Genomic DNA, 17,196 nt, shown 5'->3' on the forward strand with positions numbered 1-17,196 from the left:
CTGAAATTAGTTCAGAAATAGAGGTGAGATATTGAAATTTTCATCAACATTCATGGACCATAACAAAATGTCAAATATGAATACTGTGATTCATGAGTTGAGTCTGGTCTCCTTGAAGGCTTGAAAAGAGAGTCCCTTTTGAATGTAATGAATCTGTGATGGATCAAAAGGACCTCTCGCTCTATCAATCTTCGTGATTACTGCTCTCTCCGGCAACACACTCCTCGCTGGATCCACCGCCGTTTCTCCGCTCAGGCACGACGACACTCCTTTAAAGATGATAACTTCCACTTCTTCGTCATCAACAATGGCCGTCACTATAAGCGCTTCTTCTCTACACGACTGGCTATAAACCTCCAGCATCGCCATCTCCTCATTGTACCCGTACGCTTCATCTTCATCTTCACCTCCTCCTACGACGTCGTCTCTCACCCTCCTCCGAGCACAACACCGGAACGCCTTCGAAACTGCTCTTCTCTCCGCCGCTAACGCCACCACCGGAGGCACCGTGAAAAGGGTATTCAAGTTTGTGAACGAGGGTATCTTAGTCAGTTGAGCTTTCTGTCCGAAAACGAATAATCCGGCTGTGCCACCGCATGGATTCGCCGGCGTGATAAGCATTGTGCTACAGTAGTGCATGAGGACCGTGACCAAAGATTTTGTTAGTTTTGTCTAGATAAGATTTTTTGAAAGGACTTTTACAAATAAGGGTAGTACTAATGAGTTAAATTACGTCAGAGTGCCACTCACTACAGCTATTACCAACTTAACAGTCGCTTTCGGATGCCTCTCTCTTCAAACCACTGGCTACTTACTCAACACTGTACCAACTTCAATCATTTCTTGCTTCTCCACATTTTTTTGTATCTTTCTTCATCCCCAAATCCTGTTATCACTTCTCTAGGGTTTTCCATTACTCAAACGAAAGCTAAATCATTGATCTGCAATCAAATGGCGATCAATGATCAGTTTCCTAATGGGTTAAGAATTCTCGTTGTAGATGATGACACTTCCTGCTTGTTCATTCTCAAGAAAATGCTTCTCCGTCTCATGTACCAAGGTCTACTTCAAAGTTCCCACCTTTTCTTAGATTTTAATCTCACATTTTGTTGTTTATCTAAGTTCTCATTGTTACTTCTTTTTTGTTTGCAGTTACAATTTGCTCACAAGCTGATGTTGCGTTAACCATTCTAAGAGAGAGAAAAAATTGTTTCGATTTGGTTCTAAGTGATGTACATATGCCTGGTATGAATGGTTACAAACTTCTCCAACAAGTTGGTCTCGAAATGGATCTCCCTGTCATTAGTAAGACTCTGTTCTTTATTGTCTGTCTCCAAAGATTGAATCTTTATTGTGTCTTTGTATCAATGTTTCCTACACTCTGTTTTCTAGTGATGTCTGCTGATGGAAGAACAACTACAGTCATGACTGGAATCAACCATGGAGCTTGTGATTATCTAATCAAACCAATTCGTCCTGAAGAGCTTAAGAACATTTGGCAACATGTTGTTAGAAGGAAATGTGTAATGAACAAGGAGCTTCGAAGTTCCCTAGCTATAGAGGATAACAACAAGAACAGTGGCAGCGTCGAGACTGTTTTCTCGGTTAGTGAATGCTCAGAGGAGAGTTTGATGAAACGTAGGACGAAGAAGAAGAAGAAGAGAAGTGTTGATAGAGAAGATAACGAAGATGATGATCTTCTTGATCCTTAGAACTCTAAGAAGTCACGCGTTGTTTGGTCTATTGAATTGCATGAACAATTCGTCAATGCTGTAAACCAACTTGGAATTGACAGTATGATCCTTATACCTAAACACTATATAACATTTGTATAAACTTATATTGAGATGTGCTTATAAGAATTGCTCTTATTGTTTCAGAAGCTGTACCAAAGCGGATTCTAGAGTTGATGCATGTTCCTGGTTTGAACAGAGAAAACGTGGCTAGTCATTTACAGGTTTCGTTCACTGAATCTTAATTCATGTATAGCTCTCTCTATAGAGGTTCTAACTGAGTGAGTCAATATAATTGCAGAAGTTCCGATTGTATCTGAAGAGACTAAGTGGTGCGGCTTCGCAGAGTAAAGACACGGAGTGTATCAAAAGATATGAAAACATTCAAGCTTTGGTTTCCTCAGGACAAGTACATCCACAGACATTAGCTGCATTGGTTGGTCAACCAATAGACAATCATCTCTCTGCTAGTTTTGGTGTTTGGATTCCTAATGATGATCTTGGTAGATCACAAACTCAAAACTTTGCGGTTGATGTGTCGTCCGCTTCTAACCGTTCTGTTTCTGTCACTAATCCGATGGCGGTTCATGGTCTATCTTCCTCTGCAAATTTCAGTCAGAAAGATGATGTTAACAACAACACAGACCACAGAATCAGACAAGGTTATGGATCAAATGTTAATGAAGAATCTTGGATCTTGGAAAGATCTTCAAGACAACGATATTGAGCAACAACATTGATGGGCATAATAAGAAGAGTAGGCTCGTGTTTGTTCTGAAACTTTTTCCTTCAAATCTTCAGAATGGGAAGAAAAGCTTGTATCTGCAGCTTAGAACTTGTATTGTATTTGCTAGCTAGCTTTAATGGGAATATAACCATGTTTTAATCTCTAGATTTGACTACCTATCTTTTTAATACCAAAACTGAAAATTTTCATTCTAACAATTTTTACAATGTATATATGAGTTATTAAAACTCTAGAGACAACTCCAAGGAGATTTGCGTTTGATAAACTATCAACAATATATATTTTCTTGAAAAGTACCCTAATGTTCTTTTCCTTCTAGATGTGGTTTTTAAAATGGTAATATAAGTGGTGCGGCTTCGCAGAGTAAAGACACGGAGTGTATCAAAAGATATGAAAACATTCAAGCTTTGGTTTCCTCAGGACAAGTACATCCACAGACATTAGCTGCATTGGTTGGTCAACCAATAGACAATCATCTCTCTGCTAGTTTTGGTGTTTGGATTCCTAATGATGATCTTGGTAGATCACAAACTCAAAACTTTGCGGTTGATGTGTCGTCCGCTTCTAACCGTTCTGTTTCTGTCACTAATCCGATGGCGGTTCATGGTCTATCTTCCTCTGCAAATTTCAGTCAGAAAGATGATGTTAACAACAACACAGACCACAGAATCAGACAAGGTTATGGATCAAATGTTAATGAAGAATCTTGGATCTTGGAAAGATCTTCAAGACAACGATATTGAGCAACAACATTGATGGGCATAATAAGAAGAGTAGGCTCGTGTTTGTTCTGAAACTTTTTCCTTCAAATCTTCAGAATGGGAAGAAAAGCTTGTATCTGCAGCTTAGAACTTGTATTGTATTTGCTAGCTAGCTTTAATGGGAATATAACCATGTTTTAATCTCTAGATTTGACTACCTATCTTTTTAATACCAAAACTGAAAATTTTCATTCTAACAATTTTTACAATGTATATATGAGTTATTAAAACTCTAGAGACAACTCCAAGGAGATTTGCGTTTGATAAACTATCAACAATATATATTTTCTTGAAAAGTACCCTAATGTTCTTTTCCTTCTAGATGTGGTTTTTAAAATGGTAATATAAAATCATGAAAAAATACAATTTATAATTTTGTTTTTAATTAAATATGTAATTTTATTTAAAAGTGAAGACAGAACTTGTCTTTTTAGACAATAGAAAGTTAGTTTAGAAAATTTCCACCAAAAAAAAAAATAGTTTAGAAAATAAAAAAACATATGGTAGTTTTGAAAATATATACCTTATATATGATATACCCCCTCCGTTTTAAAATATAAGATATTTTTAGCTATATATATTAAATAGAAAAAACTATATATTTCAGATATGGCTCATGTGTGAAGTTGTTTATATACATTTCAGAGGAGAGTTCATTAGCTATACAATTGATATTTTAGATATTTTATCAATTGAAAAAAAAACTATATATATATATATATATATATTTTTGGTCAACAAGAAACTATATTTTATTATTGCAACATCACCTTTCTCATTAATTAGATATATTATTAATGTAGAGAAAGAGAGCTTATAATTATATTTACAATATCTAATTACATAAATATAATAATTCAAGAAGTTAAAGATATCAAAAAATATAAGTAAAGAGAACGCATCAAACTTTAAAAAAGAAAAAAGAAAAAAGGAAAACCTAAAATGAGATATGGGCCGACGCTCCTAAGCCCATTATAATTAAACCGACTTACCTGAAATTGTGAATGCCTATACAAAGAGATCCGTTTGCGAAAGATCCGTTTGTTCATTAGGTCTAAAAAAATCGCTCTCTCTCACAATTTGTTTGTTGTCGTTCTCTTTCACATCCGTTAGCGAAGGCGACGATCATCGTCCTTGTTCTTCTTCTCTGCAAGTAAGGTTTCTATATCTCTAATTTGTTCTGATGAATTTATTATGAGTTTCTTGATTACGCCGTAACCTAACCCTTGTTTTGTGTTTCGTAATTGATTTCAAACCTCTCTTTTCTAAAAATCAAAACTTTGAATTGATTTTTTCTTCAATCAGATCTAAAACACCTCTTTAATTCCCTGTGCTATTTATCTTAGATTAGGGTTTCTGATTGTTTTGTTTCTGCAAATCAAAATCCCCTCTTTTGGATTCATGATTGTTACATTAAACTTGTTGTGATCCAAAAGTTGATTTTTATTCTCGGGCGAATGTTTTTTTTTGCAAGTTTGAGTTTTTTTTTCCTTTAAAAAGATTTGATTATGTCTGATTCTTTTGAGTGATCTATTAATATGAATCTCTTCTTCTTTTTTTTGAAGGATAACTATTTGATCGTAGAAGTTGATTGTGATGCAACCAACTTGAGGAGATGATCAAGCTGAATTATCGGAAGCTTGCTTGAACTGGTTAGTACTCAGATTTTGTTAATTTTACTTTTGATTGAAATTTGTTTGGTGAATAATGTTTTCGAGATTCTTAACTATATGCAGAAGCGGCATCCTTGGTGATATATGATGGCTACTTACGAAACTTCAAGGAGACTAATGAAGCTTTTACTGGTAAAGTGGAATCTCTTCTCTTTGCTTTTATGTTTTGTTTTAAAGTTTTCTGTTTTCTTAAAACCCAAAAGAAAGGGACTACACATTATATGATTGTGTCTGTCCGGTTTCTAACTTGGGGAAATTGTCCGTAAGGGAAAGGCTTGTCACAATACTATCTATGGTCCCAAGAGACTTAAATCTCTATTGCCTTGCTGTGCGCTAAAAGACCTTTAATAAGGCTTGGACAATGTCCTGAGAAAGTTCAATATCTCTGCTAATTTGATGGAGGATAAAAAGTTCTTAAAAGGGAAATCTCTGTCCGATTAAAAAGCTCACTGAGCTAAGTAAGACAGCAAGTCAGCTATGGTCCCAAAAAGACTGAAACTTCAATATCTCTGCTAAAAGACCTTTTTTAAGGCTTGGACAATGTCCTGAGAAAGTTCAATATCTCTGCTAATTTGATGGAGAATAAAAAGTTATAGAAAGGGAAATCTCTGTCCGATCAAAAGCTCACTGAGCTAAGTAAGACAACAAGTCAGCTATGGTCCCAAAAAGTCTGAAACTTCAATATCTCTGCTAAAAGACCTTTTTTAAGGTTTGGACAATGTCCTGAGAAAGTTCAATCTCTCTGCTAATTTGATGGAGAATAGAAAGTTCTAGAAAGGGAAATCTCTGTCCGATCAAAAGCTCACTGAGCTAAGTAAGACAACAAGTCAGCTATGGCCCCAAAAAGACTGAAACTTCAATATATCGGCTAAAAGACCTTTTTTAAGGCTTGGACAATGCCCTGAGAAAGTTCAATATCTCTGCTAATTTGATGAAGGATAAAAAGTTCAGTAAAAGGGAAATCTCTGTCCGATCAAAAGCTCACTGAGCTAAGCTAAGACAGCAAGTCAGCTATGGTCCCAAAAAGACTGAAACTTCAATATCTCTGCTAAAAGACCTTTTTTAAGGCTTGGACAATGTCCTGAGAAAGTTCAATCTCTCTGCTAATTAGATGGAGGATAAAAAGTTCTAAAAAGGGAAATCTCTAAACGATTTAAAGCTCATTGAGCTAAGACAGCAAGTTAGATACTATGGTCCGAGATTAAAAGCTCATTGAGCTAAGACAGCAAGTCAGATACTATGGTCCGAGATTAAAAGCTCACGGATCTAAGACAACAAGTCAGATACTATGGTCCGAGATTAAAAGCTCACTGAGCTAAGACAGCAAGTTTGTGCTGGGACAGCTTGACAAAAAATTCAATATCTCTGCTAAAAGACTTCATTAAGGCATGGACAATGTCCTGAGAAAGTTCAATATCTCTGCTAATTTGATGGAGGATAAAAAGTTCTAAAATGGGAAATCTCTAAACAATTTAAAGCTCACTGAGCTAAGACAACAACTCAGATACTATGGTCCAAGATTAAAAGCTCACTGAGCTAAGACAGCAAGTCAGATACTATGGTCCGAGATTAAAAGCTTACTGAGCTAAGACAGCAAGTTTGTGCTGGGACAGCTTGACAGAAAATTCAATATCTTTGCTAAAAGACCTTTATTAAGGCATGGACAATGTCCTGAGAAAGTTCAATATCTCTGCTAATTTGATGGAGGATAAAAATTTATAAAAAGGGAAATTTCTAAACGATTTAAAGCTCACTGAGCTAAGACAGCAAATCAGATACTATGGTCCCAAAAATATTAGAGATTTCAATCTCTACTGTCTTGTTGTGCTGGGACAGCTTGACAGAAACTTCAATATCTCTGTTAAGACCTTTATTAAGGCATGGACCATGTCCTGAGAAAATTCAATCTCTTTGCTAATTTGATGGAGAATAAAAAGTTCTTTTAAGGGAAAGTAATAAGGCAATGTTCTGTCCGATTAAAAGATGTCTTGCTGTGCTGGGACAGCTTGAAAGAAACTTCAATATCTGTGCTAAGACCTTCCTTAAGGCTGGGAAAATGTTGTCCTAAGAACATTCAATATCTGTGCTTAAACTGTAAGATTCAATAATCTGCAAATTTGATGGAGAATAAAAGTCCTTATATAAAGGCTTCTTTAGTGGCTTTCTAATAAGGGGAAGCTCAAGTGTTCGATTAAAAGCTATCTTGTTGTAGTTGGGACAGAAAGTTACATTCTAATACTCTGCTCTAGAGAAACCTTCAATCTCTGCCAAGATCAGCCTTTTAAAGGCTTGTATAATGATGGCTCTAGTGTACGATGGAAAAAAAAAGTTCTGATGTAGCTGGGACAGCATGTAACACATTCAATATCTCTGCTAATTTGATGGAGAATAAAAAGTTCTAGAAAGGGAAATCTCTATCCGATCAAAAGCTCACTGAGCTAAGTAAGACAACAAGTCAGCTATGGTCCCAAAAAGACTGAAACTTCAATATCTCTGCTAAAGGACCTTTTTTAAGGCTTGGACAATGTCCTGAGAAAGTTCAATCTCTCTGCTAATTTGATGGAGAATAAAAATTTCTTATAAAGGAAATCTCTGTCTGATTAAAAGGTACTTGATGGAGCTAAGACAGCAAGTCAGATGCTATGATACATGTAGCTGATCAGGCCATTTCTAAGCCTTGACAGCAACTTCAATATCTCTGCTAAGACCTTTATTAAGGCATGGACAATGTCCTGAGAAAATTCAATCTTTCTGCTAATTTGATGGAGAATAAAAAGTTCTTATAACGGAATGTAATAAGGAAATGTTCTGTCCGATTGAAAGATGTCTTGCTGTGCTGGGACAGCTTGAAAGAAATTTCAATATCTGTGCTGAAAGACCTACATTAAGGCTTGGACAATGTCCTGAGAAAATTCAATCTCTCTGCTAATTTGATGGAGAATAAAAAGTTCTTATGATAGAAATCTCTGTCTGATTAAAAGGTAACTTGATGGAACTAAGACAACAAGTCAGATGCTATGATACATGTAGCTGATCGGGCCATCTCTAAGCCTTGACAGAAAATTCAATATCTATGCTGAAAGACCTTTATTAAGGCATGGACACTGTCCTGAGAAAATTCAATCTCTCTGCTAATTTGATGGAGAATAAAAAGTTCTTATAAGGGAAAGTAATAAAAGAATGTTCTGTTCGATTAAAAAATGTCTTGCTGTGCTGGGACAGCTTGACAGAAACTTCAATATCTCTGCTAAGACCTTCCTTAAGGCTGGGACAATGTTGTCCTGAGAAAATTCAATCTCTCTGCTTAAACTATAAGATTCAATAATCTGCAAATTTGATGGAGAATAAAAGTCCTTATATAAAGGCTTCTTTAGTGGCTTTCTAATAAGGGGAAGCTCAAGTGTTCGATTAAAAGCTATCTTGTTGTAGTTGGGACAGCAAGTTACATTCTAATACTCTGCTCTAGAGAAACCTTTAATCTCTGCCAAGATCAGCCTTTAAGGCTTGTATAATGATGGCTCTAGTGTACGATGGAAAAAAAGTTCTGCTGTAGCTGGGACAGCATGTTAACACATTCAATATTCTGCTATAGAGAAAGCTTCGATCTCTGCTAGCTTTAGCCTTTATGGCTTGTACAATGATGTCCGATGAGAAAATATTCTGCTGTAGCTGGGACAGCATGTGAACACATTCAATATTCTGCTATATAGCTTCAATCTCTGCTAAGTTCAGCCTATTAAGGCTTGTACAATGATGTCATAAGAAATTCAATTCTCTGCTGAAAGTATATAATTCAGTATTCTGCAAATTTAATGGAGAATTAAAGTCCTTAATAAGGCTTGTTTAATGGCTCAGCAAGGAGATTTCTGCACAACTTCTATACAGTACTTTGTAAGTTCCTTTTTACTTTTATGTACATCTCTTATAAATCTTATTTTATTAGAAGAGTAAATTAGTCTTTACTTTCCTTATTGTGCTCTAACCACGTCTTTTGGTGATTCGTTCTTAATAGAGAAGTATAGGTATTGCAGAAGATCCAACGTGAAGACTACATCTTTCCCTTCTTTTGATTAGGTAATTGTCTTCCCTCTTTTAAAACAAGGTATGATCTTCACTTACCATTTGCAATTGTGAATGTCTTTCTTTACATATAGAGTATCTTTTAACCAGAATTAAACCGCAGGTTTTGATCAGATAATTTGTTATAACTTAATCAAGGTTGTGTGATTCATATAAATGTTATGTAGATGCAAAGTTCAGAATTTATGATTTTCAACATTCTGTGATTTTTTTTTGTCTTACCATACTCATTTAAGGTTTATTTTGAACTTGCAGGAACAAAGGAACTATTGGTTAGTATATCTCCAAGTCCATGCGACGTTAAACTTCTGACTTTGCCATCCATTTATTGTCTAAATAAAACCTTTTCACTTCTTTGAAACCAAAGGTATACCCTATAAACATCTCGTTCAGTTTCAGGGACTTTGATATTTTTAAGCACACAGCTTTACTCTTTGATTCTTTTATCAGAACAATGGTTGGAGCTTCTGTGGTGCACGTCGTCTTCCAAACTCCTCTTTCCGATTAGATCAGGTAGGTATCAGGTATGCATTCGATTCCTTAAATCTACTTGATACATCTATGCATGTATTCTTTTAAAAATTTTAGAATCGTTGGCTTCAATTTCTTTCTCTTTTGGCTTCCACTTTAAGTCTTGTTTGACTTGCATGTGTTTTAAGTTTGTGACAGGTCGCATGAGGTTCGTTCAAGGTTATTTGATTTAGGAAACGGAACCTTAATTAAGTTCCCACATTTTTAGTGCTAACACCGATACAAACTCCTTACACGAACACATACACTAAACTGAAACATACACACAAATGTAACTTCTATGCTCACGGTGAAACAAATATCTGAAATGCTATCACTGATACAAACATAAACGCATGACTGTATGACACGCACACATACGCTAAAACGTAAACATAAATATTGTTCTCACAAACACGAACGCTAGTAAGTTATAAATAAGTTACAACTCTCAGTGCCTTAACAGAACAGCCAACATGTTTACCAATCCTAAAGATTTTGAATTGTTTTCTTTTATTATCGTATGTATATTTCGCAAACGCCAACACATTTTGTTGCAATATTTTATTTACTAGTATTAAACCCCGTACGTAAATATTTTTATACATTCATAATGTAGGTAAAAGCAAAAGGAAAATAAAAAGGAGAAATCTATATATATACCATGATAAATCGATTATCTAACTGGTATTTTATTCCCAGAAAAAAAAAAACATTGTTTTGATTTCAGTAGTTTTTGAACACAAAATACCAATTGGTCAATGCTTTCAACACAAAACAATTGATTAAACTTTTTTTTTTTTAAACAAAAAAAACTTGTATTCAGTACCATATTTTAAGCAATTAGAGGTAACATATGTGTTGTATTTTAAATATAATTCAACAAAAGTTATTTCAAACAAAACAACACAGCTTTTGGGGCTGCTTGCTTTAACCATTAAAACTTAGTTGCGTCTTATGTGTGTTTGTGAATACTTCGACATTTAAAGCTTTAAACCCTCCAGAAACAGGTTCCAGTATAATTTAATGTGTATTTGGAATACAATTGGAGAAAAATAGAGATGACATAGATCTAAAGGATGTCATAATTGTTATATTGAACTGTTAAATGATAGTAGTACCTTTTGAGTGTATGGCGATGGACGGCGAGACTAAAATTATGGAACAAATATTTTAAATTGAATATTGTAATTTGTTTTGACTAACGTAGTTATGTAGAGCACATTGTAGTTACTTATAGAGAGAGATATGAGGCAATAAAATAAATGTAGGGAGAAGAGAAGAAAAATTCTTGGAAACAAAATAAACAAACCGTATATCATATCATATTTATAAAATAAATCAAAAGTAAAATAAAAAGACAAAACAAATTAAGAAAATTAAAAAAACAAATTCTGTAGATTTTTTATAACGAAATTATATCGGTTTAGGTTTATAAAAGAGAATTAGAGTTTTATAATTAAAAAAAAAATATATGTTGGTTTGAGTTTATAAAAGAATGATTAGGGTTAAGATTTTATAATTAAACAAAATTATGTCGGTTTGGGTTTATAAAAGAGTGGTTAGGGTTTATATTTACAGTTAAACAAAGTTGTATTTCAATACGGTTTATAAAAGAGTGGTTAAGGTTTAAATTATACAATTAAATAAAATTATGTCGGTTAGGATTTACAAAAAAGTGATTTGGATTTAGATGTTATAATTAAAAACTATAATATAATGTTTACAATTAATAATTTTAAAATTATTTGATATACAAAATTTATTTCCTTAATTAAGAGGGGGTGACCCAGCGCCTAGCGCCTAAATAGGCGGTTTAGACGTTTAGAGCATAAACCATTATATATATAATTAAACTAATAAATAGTAGAAGCTATAAGGTTCTAAGGCTGTCCACCTATGATTTAAAACCTCCAATTGTAATAAGACATTTCACTCATTAACATTTTTTAAAGTTTCCATAATTTTCTATATTAAAAATTATTTTAAAACAACCTATCAGGATTTAACATGTCTTCATTAACATTTTTTTTTTAAATTTCCAGAATTTTTTAGAAAAAGGAAAATTTTAAATTTATGGAAATAAAAGAATTATGAACAATATATCACATTGGCTAGAAAAGTTTAGACAATGGTTCAGAACCAGTATAAATAAGACTAATATGCTTCCAACAACGAATGAGCAGGAAAGCTTGATTTATCAAGCGTCCAAGTTTAAAAATTATTCGGTTTGATCAGGGATTTTTGATCAAATTAAAACTTTAAAAAATTTCAAAAAAATATTATAATTTTTAAAATTCTTAAAAGTTTAAATATTATAAATATAAAAGTTCTTAGCTTTTAAAATTTTTTTAAATATTATAATTTTAAAATTTTAAAATTTTAAAATATTATAAATTTTGAAACTTTTTAAAAGGTTCAAATTTTATATTTCGAAACCTTTTAAAAGTTTAAAATATTATAAATATTGATATAAAACATAATTATCTTATTTATCTACGTTTGTGCTTTTTATTTCTTATGAGCTACAAAACATATTTTTGTGTATGATTTTATAGAAGAGTTGATATTCTTTCATTAATTTTTTATTTTTGGGTCTAAGGAAGAAGAATTGACGTCGCAAGACCTTGATTTGATGTTTGAATCAAGTTTTGGAGTTTAAAGAAGAAAGATGGACAACAAACACACATGTTTTATTAGCTATACATAGGCATGACCAGAGTTACGGTTGTCACGGTTATGGTTTATTAACCATCGGTTATGGTTAAAAATATTGTTTAACCTTAACTATGACCGTTTAAAAATTGTTTTTAGAAATATTGTTTAACTATATACGGTTACGGTTATTTGAGAATATGATACAGTTGATATTATTTATTATAATTAATATGTTCTTATAGTGTACTCATATTTCTATATATCATATGATTCATATTAAATAAAATATTATTAGTATATTTTATTATCTTTTAAAAATATTATAAACCAAGTAAGGATTTTGGTTGGAGAAGATTATAAACGTGTGGATTTAAAACAAAATAAGTATATGGATAAAATTATCAATAATTGGATGAATGTGTTAACTATGCTGCTCTTCATGAATTTCATAAATTTTATGAGAAAAGAAATAATTTTGTTCTTGGAGTTTGATGGGTTAATAAGTTGTGTCGTAGTCTAAAAAAAGGTTTTTCAGTGGAAGAATGTGAAGAAGTTGACGAGTAAAAAAAAGAAAAAAGTATAACGAAGAACCAGACGGTAAAAGTATCAATGAAAATTACCACAAATTTTGATAATGAAAATGATAATACTAATTTAATTTTTTTATAAAATAATATTTTATTACCGTAATCAATCATATATAATTTTCATCAAAATATATCTAATAAACCCACGCGTAGGGTGAGTTCAAAACCTAGTATTAAATAAAAATATATGTTAGAAAAAAGAAAAAAATAATAAAATTTATAAACAAAAAGTAGAAAAATGCATTTATTTAGTTTAGATCAATAATATGTGAATGTTCATAATTATGTATATGAATATGAAACTTAAAATTTTTAATATATAGTTAAAAATTAAGAATATATATTAAATAATATTATGCAATTTTAGGCCGTAGACCGCTTTTTTTAATACTGGTGAACCACTGAAACCAAGAATCGTTCTTTAATTAACTTGAATAGGAGTAGAGCTTTGTAGTTCGATAGCAAAATATTCAACAGTATTTAAATACATTCATTGTCATTTATATTAGTAGAGGGAGAGAAAACAGTTTTAACAGTAGTGAGATCATGCAATCGTGATGAGAGAAAATTTTGGGATTCCTTTTTTCCTACAATAAAATAAATAGCCTACGTTTTATCTTGATAAAATAAAAACGAAACAGTAAAATATTTGTTTCGACTTTATTTTCTTTGATTTTTTTTTTTGAATTTAACTACATTGCCATGTGTCAAATTTTTATATGTCAAGTGAATTGTGCTTTATAAAAGAGAAAGGATTTTAGTTTGGTTGCCATAAGTTTGAGCGTAATAAGAACCACAACGCATGCAATAAAGAAGTTTCAAACCATTAAAAAAAAAAAACATTAAACGCAAACATAAGTTTTGTTACTGATGCTAACGTTGCACCGCTTTAGCCATACCAAAAGCAGCCGCTGAGGCAATTGCTCCTATGAAGGCGGTTTCAAACGCACTCCTTAGCGGTTTGCTGCCGGTGAAGTGCCCTTTTGCATAGCCAAATACGAAGAGAGCGAACAGAGTTATGATCACAGACGCCACTACCGCTTCCATGGCTTGCGGTATGAACATGTAGGGAAGTAACGGTATAAAACCGCCAAGAACATAAGCGATTGCAATCGTGAACGCGCTTTGTAGCGCTCTTTTCGGATCAGGTTTCTCCAATCCCAGTTCAAACCTGTGGGAGTTATCATCAATTTAACAAATAATTAAAGTCTAACCTATATAACCATTGTACATGCAACATGCTCATTAAAGTGTTTAATATAGCCAACTCATTCACGTAATTTGTTTGTTTAGGAAAAACAGATTAAAATTTTGGAAGTCGGACCATATAGAATCTTGTCTACACCTGGAAAGTATAAAGCTCAGCTTTTGCAGAAAACTAAAAGTATCCCTCGATTTTATCCCTAACTAAGACTAGACTAGTGTATAGTCGTAGTAGATAAAAATATAATTGAAAAATACAATACAATTAGCATAATATATAGTAATGAAATTAGTGGGAAGTTATATATACTGACCTCATCATAAAATCAAGCCATGCTGGAGGATTCTTACGAAGAGCATTAACCACAGGTGTATATTCATGTGGCTCTATTCCATACTGTGCTAGTATCTCTGCCACTTCTGCTGCCTCTGTTTGAATAATTTAACTGTGTAATGTACACCTTAATCTTCTTAAGGAAGGCTTAATTAGAATTGAGTCAAAGTTTTTGGTTTTACCAGTCTCAGGAACGGCCACGATCTCTTCTTGTTCACGTTTCATCTCCCTCGCATAATGATCCTCTTCACTCTTGGCTGCTAAATACCTAAGTTCGTAAAAATGCAAAATTAAATCACGTTTCTTTGTACCATATGACGGTTACTCAAGACTAAATATGAATACATGCATTGTACAAAATCATTGCATGATCTCCTTACCAAAAAAACAAAGAAACAAATCATTGCATGATCGTCTAGGACTAATTTAAACCCAACAAAAATGATGTGGGACTAATTAGTATTTAACCAACTTTAAACCACAACTTATATGATATGTAGTTAATGTTTATAGTAATTATACCACAATTAAGTAATATAGAGTTTACGTGTCAATCAAAACGGAATATATATTGTCAAAAGAAACAATCAAAACGGAAAATATAAAACTGATCTGATCCTTAATTATAATACCCGCCGAGTCCCATGGAGATAGCGCCGGCAGCGACTTCGGCGACTCCGGCAGTAAGGACGATAGAAGAAGAAGCATTGGCACCAGAGAGACCGGCGGCGAGTGCAAAAGGAACGGTTAAACCATCGGAGACACCGATGATGATGTCACGGACGATTTCTCCGGCGGTGAAGTGTTTCTCGGTGTGATGATCAAGAAGTGATTGCTTCTCCGGTTCGATAGAGATCCTTGTACTCTCATCTTCCTCCGACGACATTGCTGAATCGATTCTCTCTTTCTCTCTCTCTCTGTTTTTCGTTTTTCCTCAAAGTTGTGAAGTGTATGGAAACATGATACTGTATGTGTATTATATAAACGCAAAGTACGAGGGGAAAGATCATCAGACGGTTTTTGTTTTTTTAACATCTATCATCAAACGGTTAATTTAGTAATTTGGTTTTAAAACTACCTTTTTATTTTTTCCCATGTGTTTTCTTTTAATATTATAATTTATTTATTATTAATTTAATTATTGATTTGTTACCATTTTTGAGGAAGCTATAAAAGATAAGAGTACTACTTAAAAAGGTGTTAAATCCCTTACAAATTAATGCACACACAGTTTTGAAGGGTAACCTTTGTTTTGTAAGTAGAAGTGTATAATTCTAATAAATATTATTCCAATTCTTATTTAAAAAATATTTAAAAGCTATTTTCTAGTACAGTAAAACCTCTATAAATTAATAATGTTGGGACCAAGACATTATATTAATTTATAGTGATATTAATTTATCTATAAATTAATAATTATTAATTTACACTATAAAATAATAATTATTAATTTATAGATATAGTTTTAATTGTTTAAATTTTTTAAAATTGTTAATTGAGACAATTTTAGCAAAATAAGATTAGATATCAAATGTTGTAACTTTTATGGTTTAGGAATTGAACTTGTAATATTTAGAAAACATTATTGACAATTAATTATAAATACTATAGCCATATTGACTTATACACATGACATACATAAATTCAAATTTATGAATAGTATCAACTTTCTTATTTTAATAGTCTGTCAAATTATCAAATTGTAAATGATGTATATATAAATATTGAAAACTTTAAAAATTTAACTATTTTTATGACATGTTATAGAATATTTTAGAGATATAGTTATAGTTTGAAAATACAACATTACAATTGTTCTATAGAAATGAGCTTTAGGAGAAACATACATTACTATATCACTATATATATATATATGTAAATTTACATAATTATTAATTTATGATATTATTGGGACCATATTTTACATGGGGATTTCAAAAAAAATTATTATCTTATTATCTTATCGAATTTTATTAATTTTTACACTGGCCCGACTTGGGATCAGCAAAATGTATTAATTTATAATGTTTATTAATTTATAGAGTATTAATTTATAGAGGTTTTACTGTATAATGAAGAGAAAATACATCGTTATAGGACATCAAATCTATCTAAGAGCATTCGCATACCTTATACGTATTTACCATTTCATTTTTTCCCAAGTTTATGTTGATTTGAACATCAAAGGATCTTAAGATGATGACACCCTAGATCTATTATTTGCTGCTCTCTAAACGGCCTTGATTCTATTTCTACTCAATAACTAGTTGAGTTAATTGAACAACTCTAACCGCTAAAGTCTTGTGTCCACGACTCCACGTAGAAAATGCATACATGGCTTCATGTCGTGGACAAGCATGTGGCAAACACGCGCAATTTTATCTGAAGTTCTGATCAAAAAGTTCAAAACTCAAAACTATTTCCTCTTGTCTTATACAATCTTGTGTGGAAAACTCATAGGATCTTAATGGGTGAATAAAGTTTTATGAGAAAACAACAAATCTTGTATAGAGTCTGCAAAAGAATAACGCATGCATGAGATTAAAAGAAAATGCTTATTTTACATGAAGCCATATGCAACGCTCCAATTCACACCCTTTCATGTATTTCTTCTTTCACTTCTGTGTATCAGATTATTTTATACATTCAAAGTCCCATTTAATACATTTGTATTATCGCTTTCAAATTAATAAAGATCGAAGATGTTAAAGAAAGACAAGTCAAAATTGAAAAAACCAAAGTAAAAGATGAAAATTGGGTTAAAAAAAAATCAAAGTAGAATATGAAAATTTGAAACATGACATTAATATTATTAGTACTTTATACCAAAATACAAAAGTATAAAGTAGTAATAATATTAATGTCATGTTTCAAATTTTCATATTCTACTTTGATTTTTTTAACCCAAT

General features: G+C 32.3%; 2 protein-coding genes, 1 long non-coding RNA gene and 1 pseudogene across 7 annotated transcripts; 2 read left to right on the plus strand and 2 right to left on the minus strand.

Annotated features, from left to right (window-relative positions):
• Nucleotides 1–6: 6 nt before the first annotated feature.
• Nucleotides 7–783, minus strand: LOC104710107 (uncharacterized). Its single transcript, XM_010426648.3, has one exon. The coding sequence runs from the start codon at nt 637–639 to the stop codon at nt 91–93; it is 549 nt and encodes a 182-aa protein (XP_010424950.1). The 5' UTR covers nt 640–783; the 3' UTR covers nt 7–90.
• A 35-nt stretch (nt 784–818) lies between these two features.
• Nucleotides 819–2,623, plus strand: LOC104710106 (two-component response regulator ARR14-like; annotated as a pseudogene). The gene is made up of 5 exons (XR_015565470.1): nt 819–1,060; nt 1,153–1,305; nt 1,393–1,794; nt 1,881–1,957; nt 2,035–2,623. The product of XR_015565470.1 is annotated as a two-component response regulator ARR14-like (transcript).
• A 1,638-nt stretch (nt 2,624–4,261) lies between these two features.
• Nucleotides 4,262–12,415, plus strand: LOC104710108 (uncharacterized). Of its 4 annotated transcripts, none has more exons than XR_015565472.1 (8): nt 4,262–4,395; nt 4,808–4,894; nt 4,979–5,047; nt 5,183–8,806; nt 8,928–8,989; nt 9,251–9,362; nt 9,446–9,508; nt 12,108–12,415. It is a non-coding gene; the product is annotated as an uncharacterized LOC104710108 (long non-coding RNA). The 4 variants fall into 4 exon arrangements; XR_015565473.1 differs by having other exon boundaries at nt 8,771–8,806; XR_015565471.1 differs by lacking the exon at nt 12,108–12,415 and having other exon boundaries at nt 9,446–10,148.
• Nucleotides 12,416–13,462: 1,047 nt separating this feature from the next.
• Nucleotides 13,463–15,430, minus strand: LOC104710109 (vacuolar iron transporter 1). The gene is made up of 4 exons (XM_010426649.3): nt 14,920–15,430; nt 14,470–14,555; nt 14,268–14,382; nt 13,463–13,921 (listed from the first exon to the last, which is right to left on the minus strand). Exons 1-4 carry the CDS (start codon nt 15,171–15,173, stop codon nt 13,624–13,626), a joined length of 753 nt encoding a protein of 250 aa, XP_010424951.1. The 5' UTR covers nt 15,174–15,430; the 3' UTR covers nt 13,463–13,623.
• Between the last annotated feature and the right edge of the window lie 1,766 nt (nt 15,431–17,196).

The sequence above is a fragment of the Camelina sativa genome, chromosome 9, assembly GCF_030686135.1.
Source record: "Camelina sativa cultivar CO46 ecotype springtype chromosome 9, ASM3068613v1".
NCBI lineage: Eukaryota > Viridiplantae > Streptophyta > Magnoliopsida > Brassicales > Brassicaceae > Camelina > Camelina sativa.